General features: G+C 42.0%; 1 protein-coding gene across 1 annotated transcript; it reads right to left on the reverse strand.

Moving 5' to 3' along the window:
- Positions 1–490: 490 nt before the first annotated feature.
- On the reverse strand, positions 491–18,180 carry LOC135475607 (mesenchyme-specific cell surface glycoprotein-like). Its single transcript, XM_064755535.1, has 13 exons — positions 17,982–18,180; positions 13,864–14,085; positions 12,027–12,222; positions 11,288–11,417; positions 10,412–10,535; positions 7,970–8,149; positions 7,505–7,570; positions 6,647–6,876; positions 5,712–5,935; positions 5,329–5,426; positions 4,134–4,178; positions 2,743–2,874; positions 491–636 (listed from the first exon to the last, which is right to left on the reverse strand). The coding sequence occupies exons 1-13, from the start codon at positions 18,178–18,180 to the stop codon at positions 491–493; spliced, it is 1,992 nt and encodes a 663-aa protein (XP_064611605.1).
- Positions 18,181–18,643: the final 463 nt, after the last annotated feature.

Consider the following 18,643-nt stretch of genomic DNA (forward strand, 5'->3'; position numbering starts at 1 on the left):
ATAAACTACAAAAACATACGGCAGTAATTGTATCACGTGACCATTCTTCACTGGACACATCCAATCAAGGTTTTCCGTCGCTCGTCTACTCTAAATAAGTTTTTGTGAAACTTCATGGAGAGGCCAATGCCATAGTAAATGTATTAAAAATATTTGCCCAAACGCATGGTATCTCATAGTTTGCAAAAAAAAAAAGCAATGTGTCTGGTACGTCACTTCTCGTTAAAGGCGTCCTGATCGTTAAACACGTGCAGGTCCACAAATCCGGGCATGCTGTGAACATGTGCATGTGATGTTCCTTGAATTTTAAACAATTTCTTTATTCGTCAGTGAAGTCAGAAGAATCCACCATCTGGCTTTTTTGGGGGGTATGCTCCATAAATTATTACTGTCTTGTCCAAACGCTGTACGAATATATCTTAAAATAAATTCAGTGAGCAACGGTTGTCGATTTTCTGTTCCTGGATTCTTTCTGTGTAAATTTGTCTCCTTAAAGCTTGGTTTTCATCTCGAAGGCGTTTGTGGAGGATCGTTTTCGCAGCAGACAGCAGAGGGCCAGGACAAACAGGACACAAACTGCGGTCAGGCATAACGAAGCGATGATCAGACCCCGGAGCTCCAAAGTCATAGTGCTCTCTGAAAAATAGTCCATAAATAGATAAATGACCTTCACGAAATCTGGAAATATATACCCCTGGATAATTCATTTTGATTTTAAACAAATACATTTGGAATATTTGTGTTATATCATTTAATTATTCAAATGCCGTATGGATACCTTTCTTATATATATTCCATACCTTAACACAGTGCTCTTCACTTTATCTTTATTTACTTATTTCACTTATCAAGAATATTTCACTTATATGACGGCGGCCAGCATTATGGTGGGAGGAAACCGGGCAGAGCGCGGGGGAAACCCGCGGCCATCCGCAGGTTGCTGGACAGACCTTCCCAGGTGAGAGGAACTCAGCATGACTTGAACTAACAGCGACCGCATTGGTGAGAGGCCCCTGGGTCATTTCGCTGCGCTAGCGCCCTAACCGACTGAGCCACGGAGGCCCTTCACTTCATCTATTTGTTGGTGAGCTTTCGTATGCAGTATACTTATATTTCCTCTATACGACGACGGGAAAACCACTACCCAGTTGCCTGACAAACCTCCTAACTATAAGTCAGAGTGGAACCAGAGGAATCTGGACTCGATCACCTCATTGGTCAAGGATCGAGCACGCCACCTTACTGCTCAAGGATCGAGAGCGTCGCCCTACTGGTTATGCAAACGATTCCCATGATTACCACTTTCTACTTTGTAGCAGGCTTTACAAGTATTCCCGTCTAAGAAATCTCTTTTATGGACGACCTACTGATCCTATATGAGTAAGTTTCAAATATGGATGAACTTATATTTTGAGAAAAAGTATATTAAGTCGGGATAATTATATAAAAGAAGACAGTTCTTTGAGCTCAGTTAAAATGTTAGTCTGTAAGCATAAAATATGTGATACATGGTTGAGAGAGAAAGAAGGTTGAGTAAAGCCGAGAATTTCCAGTAACAGTCTTTGTTCACTGTGTGCAGTTTGCCGAAGAGCAAGTAATGCTGAACAGCAGTTGTAAATAGGTAGACAGCGTAGACAGTTTCTACAGCGTAGACAGTTCTGTAATACAGAAAGAACAAAATGAAATAAAACCATAAATTGCATTGGTGATAGTGTCCGTGTTGAGTACAATCAGTAGAATTTTACCGTCAGCAACAATTGCTGAATACCAAATAAACCGGCACGTTATGTGAAAATAGATGAACTACACTGCATATAATACATAGCTCAGTTTGCCCTTAATTACCATGACGACGTATGTTGTACACATGTCATGTGCACTCAGCAAAGGGCTACTTAGTATAATTCATGAAACCGGCAGTTGTACGATATCCAGTAAATTATTTGTAACGAAATGTTTGCAAATTAAATCTTTTAAAGTTAATTATTCCATAACTTCCTCAAAAATATTTCAATAATATGGACGAACAATTGTAATTAAATCGATCTCTCTCAAAATATTAAAATCAAAACATTCTACGTTGGTAATGCAATAGCAATCTGTAACGGTAAATGGAAGACTACTCTATGGCAATTAATGGGAGGTAACTCGACCTTGACTCGACCTCAATAAAATTCTAATTAATTACGAAAAACAACGATGTGTTTATGCCAATAAATTGCAATCGGAAAGTGGACACTTTATAACACAAACGTAAAGAAGTGTATGAAACGTGTGTCGATTTACTTTGTACATTTGTCTTTCAAAGAAAGATACTATACCCGTACATAAAAACAGACAGAACGCAACCATTGAGTTATGTACCTGAATCTCTGTGGCAAACAAACAGCAACACAGCTACACAGATTGCTGAAAGCAACACGACCCGCCCTCACGTGCGATGGGAATTTTTTTCGCTCGCTACCGCAGCGCCGCCGCATATGACAGGCAATTGCGCAAAAGGGAATATCTCAACCAATACATATATATAGTGCAGATTAAAAAAAAAAGATTCTAATGGTGAGACTACATTGAAGAAACTGTGTTCAGGAATCAAATTCCTCTTAAACCATTCGTTTGATGAATGAGACTGTCTCTTTTAGAAAGTCACGAATGGACAAAATTTACGAGGTAAAGTTACTGAATCGTACTTATGAAGTTTCGTGACAGCTGATTTTGGATTATCAAGACAGTTTGACTAACCGACAGGACATCCGGCCTCGTCCGTGTTATCCCCACAGTCGTCCACCCCGTCGCACTGATACGTCTCCGAGACACACCGGTTAACGTTACGGCATTTCAGTTCGCCCGAGGAGCACACGACGGTCTGTGGATCTGAAAGGGGTGGGAACATTTGATCAATAGAACACAGTTCTAGAACCAGCAAACGGGCCTCTGCAAGGGTTAGAGCAATGTGGTCAATACAAAAGCAATTCCAATACCAGCAAAGGGAATCTACAATGCAGAGAAGGTAAAGGAATTTGATTATTACCAAGGCAAAAGGTAGAGAAATTTGGTTATTACCAAGGCAACAGGTAGAGAAATGTTGTTATTACCAAGGCAACAGGTAGAGAAATTTTGTTATTACCAAGGCAAAAGGTAGAGAAATTTGTTTATTACCAAGGCAAAAGGTAGAGAAATGTTGTTATTACCAAGGCAACAGGTTGAGAAATTTTGTTATTACCAAGGCAACAGGTAGAGAAATTTGGTTATTATCAAGGCAACAGGCAGGGAAAATTGTTTATTACCAAGGCAGCAGGTAGAGAACTTGGTTATTACCAAGGCAGCAGGTACAGAAATTTGGTTATTACCAAAGCAATTTCATTTTAATAAGCAGCCACAAGGGGTAAGGAAATTTGGTCAATATAAATACAATTCTATTGTACTGGCAAAGGTAACACTACATAGGACAAAGTGAGTGAGTGAGTGCTTGGGGTTTGACGTCGTGCTTAATAATTTTTAGTCGTATGACGACAAAGAAGTCCTTAGAGTGCATGTAATGTGTCTCCTTGTTACAGGACGGATTTCCACTCATCTTTAGTGCTGCTTTAATGAGACGACTGACCAAAGGCAAGTAAGCCGCGCCGCCCGACCAATTATACTGATACGGGTCAACCAGTCGTTGTACTATCCCCTTAATGCTGAACGCCAAGTGACGAAGTTACAACTTTCTCTTTTAAGGCCTTAGGTGTCACCCGACATAGGATTGACACAGGATCTACCGCTTCCTGAAGCGGACTTTCTACCAACGTGCTATCTGGGCGGGTCTACTTCAAAGGGTAGAAAAACTTGGCAAATATAAAGGCAATTCGATTGTACCACTACACTACAAGAGTAGAGAAATTTGGTCAGTACGAAGACAATTCCATTGCAAAAGCAGAGGCAACACTACAAGGGGTAGAGAAATTTGGTCCATACAAAGAAAGTTTAATTCATGGACAGAAAGAACAAAAGTCGTAACATTTTCCTAGTGGCATTGAGACATGTGGATGTAACTGTCGATTTCAACACACTCAGCTCTAAAGCTTAATCTCTGGGATTTTATGGAAAGAATATTATTTTCTCCGCGACACCTCGGGTGATACCACACCTACCTGAACTACCTGCCGGTGCGGAGACTGTTGAGGTTGTGGGGTTGTCTGAAAAGAAATTGAAGATGTATGCTTCGTGTATTATTATGCACAATGAGAAGGGCGACACGGCAATGCCCCACCAGTTTTGTGGCTGGAGGAAACTCTAGCTCCCCAGACAGACATAGACGTTTGACAATTTTCTAGCAAACAGACACCTTCCGTAATGGGCAAAAAAACATTCTCGAAGCAACAATTCACCTGCACGAAAGACGGAAGAAACAAACGATCTAGCGCTTAAAGGTCTGTACAGAACTACACGATATGTTCTTGACGAGTAAACTAGCACTGCAGTAGCCAATTTCGGCGCCAAAAAGAAGAGAACCATTACTTTGTAATGGTTTATCACATGACTTGACCGTATAGAGTATAACGTATTGCGCTACCAGTTACTGTCTACGAGACCATAAGCTAGCCGAGTTAATGAATTACTCACGACCGTGAACGTGATATGAATGATGTAGGATAAATCAAAATTTTGATGCGAAAAATCACAATGTTTAATAGAGGCAGATATTAGAAAATGAAAACCGCTCAACCAAAAAAGTGGTTCAATAGTTTTTCTTGTGGTAAAAAGTGTAACCACTTTTTCATTTTTAAGTGCCTGATTCAGCTGTTAAAAATTACCAGGACATCGATGAGAGATGATCAAATTATGGAGCTATCCACGTAAATCGTCACTGAACATGTAATAATTAAAATCTTAAATTCTTAAATTAAACAGCTTTATTTGTCATAGGAACGAAAAGATATAATGACTGTAAGACCGCGTATATATTAGTCACGATATAAATCACGATTTTATACCTGACATTTTACACACCAAGCACCTTAAAATACGCCGCTTTTGATCCCAAACTTACCTATGCTTAGCCTTGAAAGTCAGATGCGCAACGATAATTAACAAATAAATGCAAGATAGAAGTGTGGTATATTGGGCCTTGCTGACACAGTCTGGCACAAGGCTTCAACGACTTCAACGGTCATGCTACTGATGAAGATCAACCCAAAAATATAGAGCAAGTCTACGGCCGTGGCTCAAGGTCACGCTAATCACTGATGAATGTAAACAAACTGTAAGCTCAAATCCCAACTTAATCAAAGGTAACCCTGTCGATGAAACTCTCTGGAAAATTTAACCCAAAAGTTAATCACCGACCTCTCATGCGCACAGCGTACATAGACACAGTTCCGGACACTGCTCCACTGACCAATAGGAGCGGTTCGCCGTTCCCGCTCTGTTCTTGGCGTATGAACCTAAAATGACAACGAAATAAGGCTTTAATTTTAATTTTATGTTATATTTGGGATTCATGTTCCAGTGCGTTCGACTTATTCATTTTACCTTCACCTACTTCATTTATTCGTTAATTTATTTGGCTGGATACGCCGTACTCAAGAATATTTCACCTAACTGGAAGCATCCCATACATGATTAGGTGTAGCTTTACACCAGGTTGTTTGGTTACTGGCCAGGTGCAGCCGTGTCACAATTTTTCAATCCGAACAAGGTTATCAACCCAATGAATGACCTATACTAACCGCACGTCTTCTGGGTCTAGGTCACCGGAAGTTCGTCGGATGTACATTTCCCCCCAAGTTCTCCCCTCTTGCAGAACCCCAGCAAAGTTGACGCTCTCAAAGCGAGGTTCATTTGAATCGTCATCTATGGAATACACACTTATTGTGCCCGGCCTTTCGTTTCCCATAAATATCACAGACTTTCCCCAGATTTTGCCGTAGGAGAGAGACTCGCTTTCTGGACCCTGTACAATAAGAAATTATATGTTCCTTGTAATACACAAGCAGTGTAAAACTTTACCGTTACATGAGCCGTGAGAATAAAACCCTCACTGAAGTTAGGTTACGTGTGATCATTTGCCAACTAACACACTGCCATCAGTGCACTGATTTTACTTTCCATGCTGGTGCTTTTTTTATCATTATGACTCAGTGTTTTCATTTTGTCAACACCAGCCGAGTGCGGGTAAGAAATAACAATGTTTTTGTGATGTAACGATGTGACCATGTTAATATCATTTCCAATGCCATTCTTTGAAAGCATATTGATGCTTTGGACCGAGACCATTCAGCACTGGACGACCGGGTATGGTATACGTCTAGTGTGAACTTATGGGTACTGTACCTCTGCGACCACAGAGCACTGGATGACCGGGTACGGTATACGTCTCGTGTGAATATATGGTACTGTACCTCTAACACCATACAGCACTGGATGACCGGGTACGATATACGTCTAGTGTGAACATCTGGGCACTATAGCTAAGACCATACAGCACTGGATGACTGGGTTTGGTATACGTTTAGTGTGAACATCTGGGCACTATACCTCTGACCACACAGCACTGGATGGCCGGGTACGGTATACGTCTAGTGAGAATACACGAGTTCTGTACCTCAACACTGGATGACTGGGTATGGTATATAAGTTTAGTGTGAATATGTGGGTACTATACCTTATCGTCTGAGCGCTTGTCTGTGCCCTCCCACGGCGTCTTATCCGTCTTGGCGTCACAGTTAAAAAGGACTGGGAATGACTCTTTGATGCTGCGTTCGACTGAGTCGCCACTGTCATAGACAACGCGCATGTCACTGGCACGAACTAAGGAGAAGCCTCTACCGCCATACGAATACAACACATCTGTCACGTTCTGTTGGCCTAAGGGGCGCTGAAACTTTAACCGACCTGAAACAAAACTTTGGCAGATATAGTTTTCCTGGCTGGCGTAATGCGCAAACTCTTGAATTTAAAACGGTCCGGAATTTTGTCGAGAATATCTCACCTGTCTTTCAATCGTACGGAATCTGAAAACAAAAGCGTTGTTGTCCTGTTCTTTGAACTGTTCGCTAGACCCATTGTCATTGTCGTCACTCAAAACTGCCTAGAAATCATTCTTCGGGTCAAAACGCGATGGGCATCCGCCATATTAATGTAGGCTACCACGACAGTGCAAAGCGTACCGATGATCCGCTAGGGAACTGAACTGTAAAGTTGTGCTTATTTGATTGATTTAAAGTAGACAACTGGCCAATGTATAGCAAGGACGCAGTGAAGAAATAGTTGGGATGGACTATATATGACCCTCGCGTGCGGTATTCTGCGAAACATTAGATTGCTTTAAATGGAGAAGTCTATGAAAGGCTATGCTTCTGAGATTAATCACCTGGCTCCTTCACTCTTTAATAAATGCAAATTCACATAGATATCGTAATATCAGCCTAAGGCTAAACACCACAGACCTACAATATATAGACATGTATGATGAACCCAGAGCCCTTATAACGGGCCTTTGTAATGTAAGAGATTTACTCACCTAGTTGTGAATTGTCGCCCAAGTATCCTCTTGTAACACTATCTACATTGTCACTTATCAGCTTTTCTGTGGAAAAAAACAACGAAGTATTTTTGTCAACCTTTACATGCAGCTGTTTAACCCGGCAAACTGGAAATGTTGGGAGGTATATTGACATGACCGAAGTTTGCATTTTATCCAATCAGACTATTCAGAGCTTAGCTACCGATGAGCATGCCGTCTCATACCGGTGAGCATGGCGTATCATATCGGCTAGATTGGCAACTCACCCAGCGTCTTAACGATGAGCCGGTGAGCATGGCGTATCATATCGGCTAGATTGGCAACTCACCCAGCGTCTTAACGATGAGCCGGTGAGCATGGCGTATCATATCGGCTAGATTGGCAACTCACCCAGTGTCTTAACGATGAGCAAGGCACATTACCGGCAAGCATAGGGTCTTACCGGCAAGCATAGCATCTTACCGGCGAGCATGTCCTCTCCACGTCTCTCCTCCGAGAACAGAGGCTGCATGGCCGAACTAAAGTATTCCTTGGAGTCTCCTTCGTTAGCTGTGATGATGTACCCTTCCCCTGCATGGTGGAAATAATGTATGCTGTCTGGCTGAAACACACCAGACACCGTCCAAGGCTTCATCTCGATTCCTGCAAAATTGTTTTGAAAACAATGAATTGACATTAAACGTCATTTTCAGTGTCAATATAGTCATAGCTCGGCATTGTCTTTTTCTCTGCAGCAAGGTCGTTCCGACAGGTAAATAGTGCAGCCTAACTGGAACGCCATGTCGTTCACACCAGACATGACACCAGGCCGAGCAGAATCATTTATGCTGATCATTGAGGAGGAACCCGTATGACACGTTTTTGTCTCTTTTTATGTTGCAAGGTCGTTTCGACCGGATAAGACTGCAGGCTAACTGGGACGCCATATCGAGGACATGAGGAGGAACACAGATGGCCAAGAGTGATTACATATCTTGTCCTTATCCGTGCGAGTTTTCAGTAATGGCGGAGATGGGCTTTTTCTTTGCGCAGAAAAAAATGTCGATGTTCCTACGAAATAAGAATTTGCAGAATTTCCTACAAACCGACAACACTTGTCTTTCCCACTGAATACTTCAGACTGTTGAATCGCAGGAAGTGAAGATGTGCCGTTCATTCATAATAATTCGCGTTCACAGACGTTAGAAAGTCAAACAAGATATATATTGAAAAAATTTTATATGAGTGAATATTTTAAAGGCGTTTTGTGCCTTTTTCGGGCATTTTATTTTGGCGAAAGTTGTTTCCTTTTTCTTGTTCTCATATATTCCATGCATTAAAGACCTTGGTTTCCATTAATAAAGATCTACTTGATAGACCTACACATATATTCTCTTTAATTAAAGCATGCACAAAGAAATTGTAACGGACACCTGGCACAGTTTTATTGATGAATTCTGCTTATAGGTCACACGAGCTCCAAATGTAAAGTAATAGGTTAACATATGGGATTAATATAAGGCGAGCGTAGGGAGCAGCACATGCGGTGTCAGGTATATCAGTGACAGCATTCTAAATCAAGGGGAGATAGCCCAACCGTCGAAACCTGCCAATTGGTGTGTAACAATTTGCCCTGTGGTTTATGATAAGGCAGGCCTGGGTGTGTAAACTGACACGTATGTATGTATGTATGTATCCTTGGGGTTTAACGTCATACTTAGCTACTTTTCAGGCATATCGCGACGAGGAGTCATTAGGTGTGTGTAAATATATTGTGTCAGGGCGAGTTCATGACGCCAAAGTGCTGCCGAAGACACCAGACATGACACCCCACCCAGTCCCATAATACTAACACCGGACCAACCAGTCATGTTTCATTGCTCTAGTCTCTCAGTGCTGAACGCCAACCAAGGCAGCAGCAAGTACCATTCTTAAAGTCTTTGGTATGACCCGACCACTCATTATGTAGTAGGCCTACATGTAGGGATGATGACCAGGGTGGTTGCCATGGCAACGGTAAAAATGAACAAATCTAAGTCCAAGCATATCCTCACATCTGTATCTAAGTATTCGCCAAGAACAAACAATGAAATGAAATGTATTTATATAATATATATGACCACGGAAATGTACGAATGTGAGCCGCGACACATCATCACATCAGTATCCATGTATACATCAAATATTAAAACTGCACACAAAAAACGCTTGGAAGACAGACAGGTGGACAAAATCGCTATAATATATAATACGACTTGCTTAATGGCGGCTGGCGTATAAAGAGGAAAATATCAGTTGATTCTGTTTGTGCAAAAAGGCATTCGTATACCAGTCGTTGCAAGATCAACTGCCAAAACGACGATTAACACAAACTATCAAAGAACTAAGAACGTATAAAAGTACGAATATAGGACGGCATCGTGTAGACAGAAGCTCAGTTGGTCTTGCACCTATGTGGCGATCTAATTCAACACGATGGAAATGCAGCCTCTAGCTCTGGGTTAAGCAGCGTTAGACACAACCTTGAATCATATTTACTTACAACAGAATTATTCTCATTGTAAAACTTAAGAAACATAGAGTGAAGGCGTTTGGTGGTATAACTACCATAGATTACACAGGATCTAACAAATGCTACAAGGCGAGATGTGTACACGCTATATATAGGATCCGTCGGTATATTGCTGTCCACGTAAGGATAATTTACAATGTCAAAATTGAAACTCTCGCTCTTGTCGTAAGTCTGCGAGAAAGGAAACTGTTTTGGTCTTTGGACAAATATAGATCCAGAAAAGATGTACCTTCTGGAGTCAGTGGCGTGAAGACCACAGAAGTACATGGACCTATATTAAAGGCATTTTACACCTACGAGTCTCAATATGTAATTTGAAGGAGGGGTGGGGGGGAAGGGGCACTGCTTTTTACCGTTGTCTTCGTCGCTGGCATCCAAGGTATAATTCATCCACAGTTTAAATCCAAGTGGGTATATGTCGATGATCTCTGCTGTGTCCAGATCTGTGACGTTCACTACGGCTATAGCACTGGCCTCCTGGACAAACGAGGGGGATTAGAAAACATACTAGTTCATTCACTACACCATGTAATACCAATCCGTAAGTATAAATTCCAGGGCAACATACATACACTCGCACGTATGTGAGGACGTACTTGAAGTCGTATGGGGATATATACAATCAGTCGTTAATTACATTTTATATATTGTATATGGAGATAGTTATGGCTCTTATTTACAGGCTTTTGACAATGAACAATAAAGCAACTGTCCTACCAACCCATCCACACAATTACGCAATTTGTTGACACGATCTTGTAGCTCGATTTTAATTATAATTTTCGCTCCCTGTATGCCACAACGCCATAATGTTTTGTTTAGCCACGTACACCATAGCATTCTGACATTCTTACCAAAATCTATTTAGGTAATCTCCAGAGGGAGAATTCATTAACTAACACAAATTTGGTCCATGGACAATGTCCAAAATTTCCTGAAGTTTATATGACGAAATATTTGTGCGTTACAATCCAAATATGCGCATCTAGCAAGTAATAAACCTTGTAGGCTATACGACATGACGTTTCGTGTCTCTGTTGTTGTAAAATACTAGCGCCATTTACCCCTTTTTAAACCATGTAGAATCTTCCTTAACATCAAAACCATAACCCCTGACACAGAACCATAACCCCTTACATACAACCATAACTCCTTAGATAATACCATGACCCGTTAGATAAAATCATAACCCCTTAGATAGTCCCATAGCAGTTTTACACCTGGCTCACTTGTAGACAGACGTAAGCCAACGTTTCCTCATCGTTCAAGGTTATATACTCTGGCTCCAGGTCACGTGACAACGTGTTGTTGTTCTCCCTGTAGACAAACCTCAATCCCTTCTGCACCAGCTCTTCAGTTCTGAAATGTGATAGATACAAGTTCGTAGCGGAGGTTTTCTCGCATATTGTTCAAAATTTGGGATGCATTTTTATCAGTACGATATGATTGGTTTTGGTGTCGTTTCCGCTGACATTAGGTCATTTGCCCTGACTGCATTGGCTATTTTGTTTGATGTCATTAAGCCGTGACTATATTGGGTGTCTTGTTTGGTGTCATTACGCCGTGACTGGAGTGCGTGTCTTGTTTAGTGTAATTTCGCCGTGCCTGGATTTTGTCTCGTGTTTGGTGTAATTTCGACGTGGCCAGATTGGGTGTCTTGTTTGGTGTCTTTTCACCGTGGCTGGATTGGATGTCTTGTTTGGTGTTATTACACTCTCACTGAATTAAGTGGTCTGTTTGGTATTGTAGCCGTTGGACTGGATTGAGGGACATGTCTTGTGTCATCCGTATTGCGTCCTTTTGTATGGACCTAGCTATAGATATGACGCATTTGTGACAATGAGGTAATCCAGTAGTGTGACATAAATATGGTTAAATAAAGATTACTAGGGCCACACCACATGGGAACAAACGTAGAGCAAACTTCCTCAATCAAGAACTATGTCTGATAACCAACTGGGTTATTACCTTTCGTTAAATTGGGTGAAATTCAGGTTTCGGTACGTGACGTCAGCGGTCGAGTTAGACGGATCCCAGCGGAGAATTCCGAACCCTCCTTCCGGGTCAATGATAACGTCATTCACAACGTAAGCCTCAGCTTCCAGAGCGACAAAAACTGTGGCACAATCTCGAGTGGGGAGGATCATATCCGGAAGAGGACCAACTGGAAAGATATGAGAAACAATGAGGACCAACCGGAAAGAATGAGAAACAATGAGGACCAACCGGAAAGATATGAGGAACAAAGAGGACCAGCTGGAACATATGAAAAAGAACGAAGACTAACTGGAATATACGAGTAGCAATGTGGACTAACGGGAAGATATGAGAAACAATGAAGACAAATTTGAAGATATGAAAAACAATGAAGATCAACTGAAAGACATGAGAAACAATGACAGCCAGCTGAAAGATATGAGTAACAATGAACACTCACTTGAAATTTTCAAGGAACAATAACGATCAGCTGAAAGGTGTGAAAAACACTGAGGACAAACTGGAAGGTCTGAGAAACAACAAGGAGACTAACTGACATAGCATCGTTTATTCAGAATTTGACGCAGTATCATCACAGAGATTGTGTGCGGATAACAACTTATGATTTATGATTATGCAAAGTTTTCGATGTATATTCTAACAGTTGTCGAGAATTAATTTGGAAGCTTTTATCCATTAACAAACTGCGAGTTTTCAAGGATTGTAATTTATAATTTTTGTGGTAACAGCTTGTGACGTTGAATGGCAACACAGATCACGGGATGTAGAAAAAGCTACAAGACCCTTCTGTATATAATGATATTCCAGTAAGGATAACAAATAAATCCTGTGAATACAATTGCTACACTTGCCGTGGTCGATATATATAACAAACATTATGGAGTGTTAACATATAAGAGCGGTAGAGCAATGTACGAAGCGTAGGGAAACGTAGAGCGTCAAACGTGCAGCGTGGTGCGCCGCTTTTCCACCTATATCAGTATTAACAGAGAATGTCAGAATTCATTTTTTTGCAGGGGCATTGATTGTGCTAGAACACTCCAGTCACACCAGAGTTACGGTTACGCAACACCTCCTCTGCTTGCAATTCCCCGAGACCTTTTGATCGTGGTTAATGTTGGCCAAATAAACTCGAACTGAAAACCAAGTCACACCAAGTCACACCTAAACTTACCCTCCGACTCTTACGGAACTCCAATTTACCAGCGGTAGTCACGTGATCGAATGGCGTCAAAGGCAAAAAGAAGAATACGACTGATGAAGATCGTCTAAGATGCTCATATACCCGGCTCGTATGACAAAGCTGGGCTGATTCAGATTTGTCTGAATTTGATTTCAATAACCGGAGTGATCGCAAGTGCTTTTATTCAAGAACAAGAATCAGCTGTGATCAATAGTTATCGTTGGATATCGTACATCAGTTCTGACTAATCTTAATCGGTCCAGCCTTATCATACAGTCTACGTACGGGTGTCGTAAACGATCTTCATGCACCGTATGTACATTTTTTCCTTCACAGAATGCCTTTGATTTCAAATGAGATGAAGTCTAAAAGTTCAGCAAGAGTTGGATGGTCACTGCAAACATTTGGGGTGTCAATGAGGCATTATCGACCACGCTTGATCACGATCAAAAGATAGCAGCAACGCAGGTGGACCTTTACAAGAAGTGATTCTCTTTCTAAAGAGCCCATAAAAAAACCCCGCCATTTGATGGACGATGACTACATGTAGCTGGAAGGACAAATTGCATTTAGATTAACTGAGTGCCTGATTGAATTAATCGATGTTTTAGTCCAAGAGCTGACCTGTAACCGAGTGCAGAAGCACAAGTGCGTTGTTCTTGGCATCGTATCGGAATATCATCACCTTCCCATTCTCCCTGTCAGTGGTGTTGTCTATTCCCGTAAAAATAAACTCTCCACACACTTCCACATCTGTCAGTTCCGCTCCAAGGCCTACCGGGAAATGCGTCAACACTCGTAGATTGCTCGGGTCATTGGCGCTGATCACGTGGACAAGGTTGTCACCTGATAAATAATAAATAATGTGATACACCATAAACCGTAACATTATAGCCTTTACCCGCCACCCTGAAACGTGATGCACTGAACCCGCCACATCCTCAGTGCTATACAAATACGAAACATAAGTCTCAATCCGCAAGATAAACCGCCATCCGACCCGCCACCTTCCTAGCACTACATACATTCGCACTATGAGCCTCTCAACCTGCCACCCTAAAGTGCCACCCAACTCGCCACCTGCCCTGTACTATATAGATACGCATCAACACGCTACCCGACCCGCCATCTCCCAAGTACAAAATAAATACGTATTATAACCCCCCACCTGCCTCCAATAAAATGCCACCCTACCCGCCACAGCCCCAGTACCACATACCTCAACCCGCTGCCCGACCCACCACCTCCCCAGTACTACATAAATACGTACTGTAACCCTCAACTTGCCATAATAAACCGCCATACTACGCGCCACCATCCCAGTATTACATTACACATGTAACATAAGCCTTAATCCGCTACCCTACCCTCCATCTCCCCAGTACTACATACATATACAGCATAAGCATCAAATTACAACCCTCAATCCGCCACCTTGTCCACCATTTCCCAGTACTACATAAATATGTAACATAACTCAACACGCCACCCGACCCGTCACCACCCCAGTGTTATATAACTTAACATGCCACCTGACCCGTCGCCACCCCAGTACTACATAACTCAACACGCCACCCCACCCGCCACCACCCCTGTACTACATAACTCAACTCGCCACCCGACATGCCACTTCATGCAGTAGGCCTACTACATATAACTCAACACGCCACCATAAAAAATACCCCCGACAGTACTACATAACACGCCACCCTAACACGCCACCCTAACACGTCACCTACCCTGTACTACATAACAACACACCATCCTAAAAACACCTCCGACAGTACTACATAACTCAACAAACCACCTTAACACGCCACCCTAACACGCCACCTCCCATGTACTACATAACTAAACACGTCACACTAAACAGACACATCCACAGTACTACATAACTCAACACGCCACCCCACCCGCCACCACCCCTGTACCACATAACTCAACACGTCACCCAGAACGGTAATCCACCACAGTACTGCATAACTCAACCCGCCATCCTAAACCACCATCTCATACAATACTACATAACTAAACACTTCACCCTAAACCACCATCTCATACAATACTACATAACTAAACACTTCACCCCAAAACCACCATCTCATAGAATACTACATAACTCAACACGTCACCCCACCCGCCACCACCCCTGTACTACATAACTCAACACGTCACCCAGAACGGCAATCCACCACAATACTACATAACTCAACACGTCACCCAGAACGGTAATCTACCACAGTACTACATAACTCAACACTTCACCCTAAACCACCATCTCATACAATACTACATAACTAAACACTTCACCCTAAACCACCATCTCATACAATACTACATAACTAAACACTTCGCCCAGAATGGTAATCTACCACAGTACTACATAACTCAACACGTCACCCAGAACGGTAATCTACCACAGCACTACATAACTCAGCAACGCCGCCTTAAACGTTTATGTAGTACTTTGAGGCCTCTCACACCACTACATAACTCAACACGCCATCCGACCCGCCACCACCCCAGTACTACATAAATACTCAACATAACTCAACATGCCCCAGTACCACATAACTCAACACGTCACCCTATACCACCACCTCCCACAATACTTTATAGCTCAACAAACCATCCTATAAAGCACCTTCAACGGCATTACATAGCTCAACACGCCACACAAAATTTAGTTTTTAGAGTGTAACGTACACCAGGGACAGGGCACGGTGAAATTAACCTCGAAAAAACACCTGTTAATTCGCGGCATTTTTTTATTCGCGATTGAACACGGTAGCACCCATGGTTACACTCCTGCCTGCGCTATATTAGATTAAACGTTCTAAAGCAAAGTATAAAGCATTTTGGCAGAAATGAACAAGCCTGCAAAGTACTAGTTCATTTCTCCGTCATTCTGTCCATCTGTGCAGTGGCTGATGAAATTAACAGTTGTCTTCATCCAGACTTAAAATAGGTGGATAAGGCAGACCCAAGTTAAAATCCAGGTCAACGGTAATCAAGTGGTACTTTAAATCTGCCTCACGAAAAGCTTTGTCAGGTTAGAACGTGCCCAAATGGCCATGGCCTTATACATGCATGACCGTTAGTTATACTCTATACGTATTGTACTGGGTATGCCCTTAAATCACCATCAGTTACACTCTATGTGTGCTGTACTGGGTATGAGCTTATAAGACCGTCAGTCACACCCTATGTGCACTGTACTAGGTATGACATAAGACCGCCATTCACACCCTATGTGTACTGTCAGTTACAGTCTATATGCACCGTATTGGGCACGTGGCGAGCACGTGGACAGGTGTAAAAGCTCGTGGAAAAGGTACGACCTGCGGGGACACAGCAGCCGAGGCGAGTACGTGGACAGGTGTGAAAGTTGGCGGTATTAGGGATCGCCGATCCGTGGTCGTCGTGGATGCCGCTAACATGCACGTAATAACTTCTGCACCCCAGAAGTGAAAGGCTTAACATTCTTGTCTTTTTTTGTTTGGTTTTATTATGCGATATATCTTGTCCATACGATCTGGTTTGACGTATACCCCATTGATCTCACCAAGTGAAGAAGTCTGATGTCCCGTAAGAATCAATCCTTCGTATCCCAAATGTGTTTTGAAGAAATCTGGTTCATACTTTTTCAGTCTGTGGTTTTTTGTGGTTTTACACCATCCTATGTCGTTTTACTGCATGTGAAGCAACACATCGGGGTGAAATGATGTCGAAATTGTCTGTAAAAGTATCTTATGGTCTGCGTGGTCTACATAGCCCAATGTCTGCCGTGAATCTACCGCGATGACGTCACAAGGTAAAAGATCACCTATAGAATATTCGAAGTGATGTGGGCTTTGTGATGAACAGTTTTTACACTTTTTTCGGGGTTTAAAATGGTCGGAATCAATCAGTGGACAATATAAAATAATCCATCTACAGTTTGGCAGAACCAGCAATAGGCTCACTTTGATACATAGTGCTGACCATAACGCAAAATTCATAAATACTCAGAAAAAAACTGAAAAGTCACATATTTAACGTTTCAATATTTTGAGAAAATTTTATTCGTCATCATTTGTCAGGATACGTAAAAAGTCACACAAGTAGCTGGTAAATATGCACGGTTCAGTTATACAAACCAACATGGTGCTGAATAGAATAACTTTGACACAGACGCAGATAGCCTGGTACTTCACTGTCTGAAGTGGGTGAGTTACAACTATACGAACTATGACATGGACAGACTGCCTGGTGCTGTTAGATTTTGGAACCTTGGGTGGGTTGTTTGAAGCGTATTGATAATTACGTCTTAATACCATTTTTATCTTAATATAAAACTCTAAAAACTTTAGTTCAGACTAACGTGAATACCTTCGGAGAGCAACGTGGTACCTTGTCCTTTTGTAATTTTGACGAATTTGTCGGCTATCTTGATATCCACGTATGCAGAATTCTAACACGTAACTTTTCTCACTTGATAATTAATAACGGGATGGATTAAATGACTAATAGGGAAGTCGTTATTTGCTATTTACAAAGAAAGGACATCCTGCAATGACGCTATACGTGATCCATTACGTTGATACACATGACAGACAGCGGAGGCAAACGAGCAGGAAATATAATCAGTCTATTAATAGGCCCTAGATGGCTTTTACTTGTGCAAGCCACAGGTCTGCTTAACAAACAAATTTATGCAAAGTTGGAAGCAGATAATTTCACCTGTATAAATGCATACCTACCCACAGTATAAATCAGCTTGTTTTGACCGTCGTAAGCACTTTGTTCCGCGGCCCCTTTGTCTAGAGCGTACAGTTCAACGGGAGAATAAGAGTAAGGCATGTAAAGACTGTCCAACTTCTCCAGGTAAATTTCACCTGATGTAACTTTACAGGTAATAACTACTAGCGTGACAAGTGAAGTGACCCAGGCGACCGGCATGCTGGGCGAGAAACTTCGTTGACTTATCTTCATCTTTTCTTGTATATGTTGCAACTCCGTTCAGCTGTGCTCGATTGAACACGTCAAGGTCTGGGTAACCTCTCTCTTCTGAACACTCCGCTCCGCATAACCCGTCTCACGTTTTTTTTCCCTTTCACTCATGACTGTACTCTTAGCTGTGGCATTCAATACGTTTTATTGGTTGAAAGCTGCACTGAACAGACCGGTTATACAACACGATTGGAGAGCGTCGCATGCACTGTGAGCAGTATGAAATTGTTTCCCAAGATCACAGTAGTTTAAAGCCGGACAGCAGTCGCTGAAACCTTCATTGCAGTATGGAAATACGGCCGAAAACAGCAGGTGTTGTATATGGGCAGTCGATGAAATCAGCACTGTGAAGAGACTGCATGTGTTGAGCAGCGGTATATTACATTAAACATTGGTTCACATATGGTCTACA

The sequence above is a fragment of the Liolophura sinensis genome, chromosome 9 (assembly GCF_032854445.1).
Source record: "Liolophura sinensis isolate JHLJ2023 chromosome 9, CUHK_Ljap_v2, whole genome shotgun sequence".
NCBI classification, from domain to species: domain Eukaryota; kingdom Metazoa; phylum Mollusca; class Polyplacophora; order Chitonida; family Chitonidae; genus Liolophura; species Liolophura sinensis.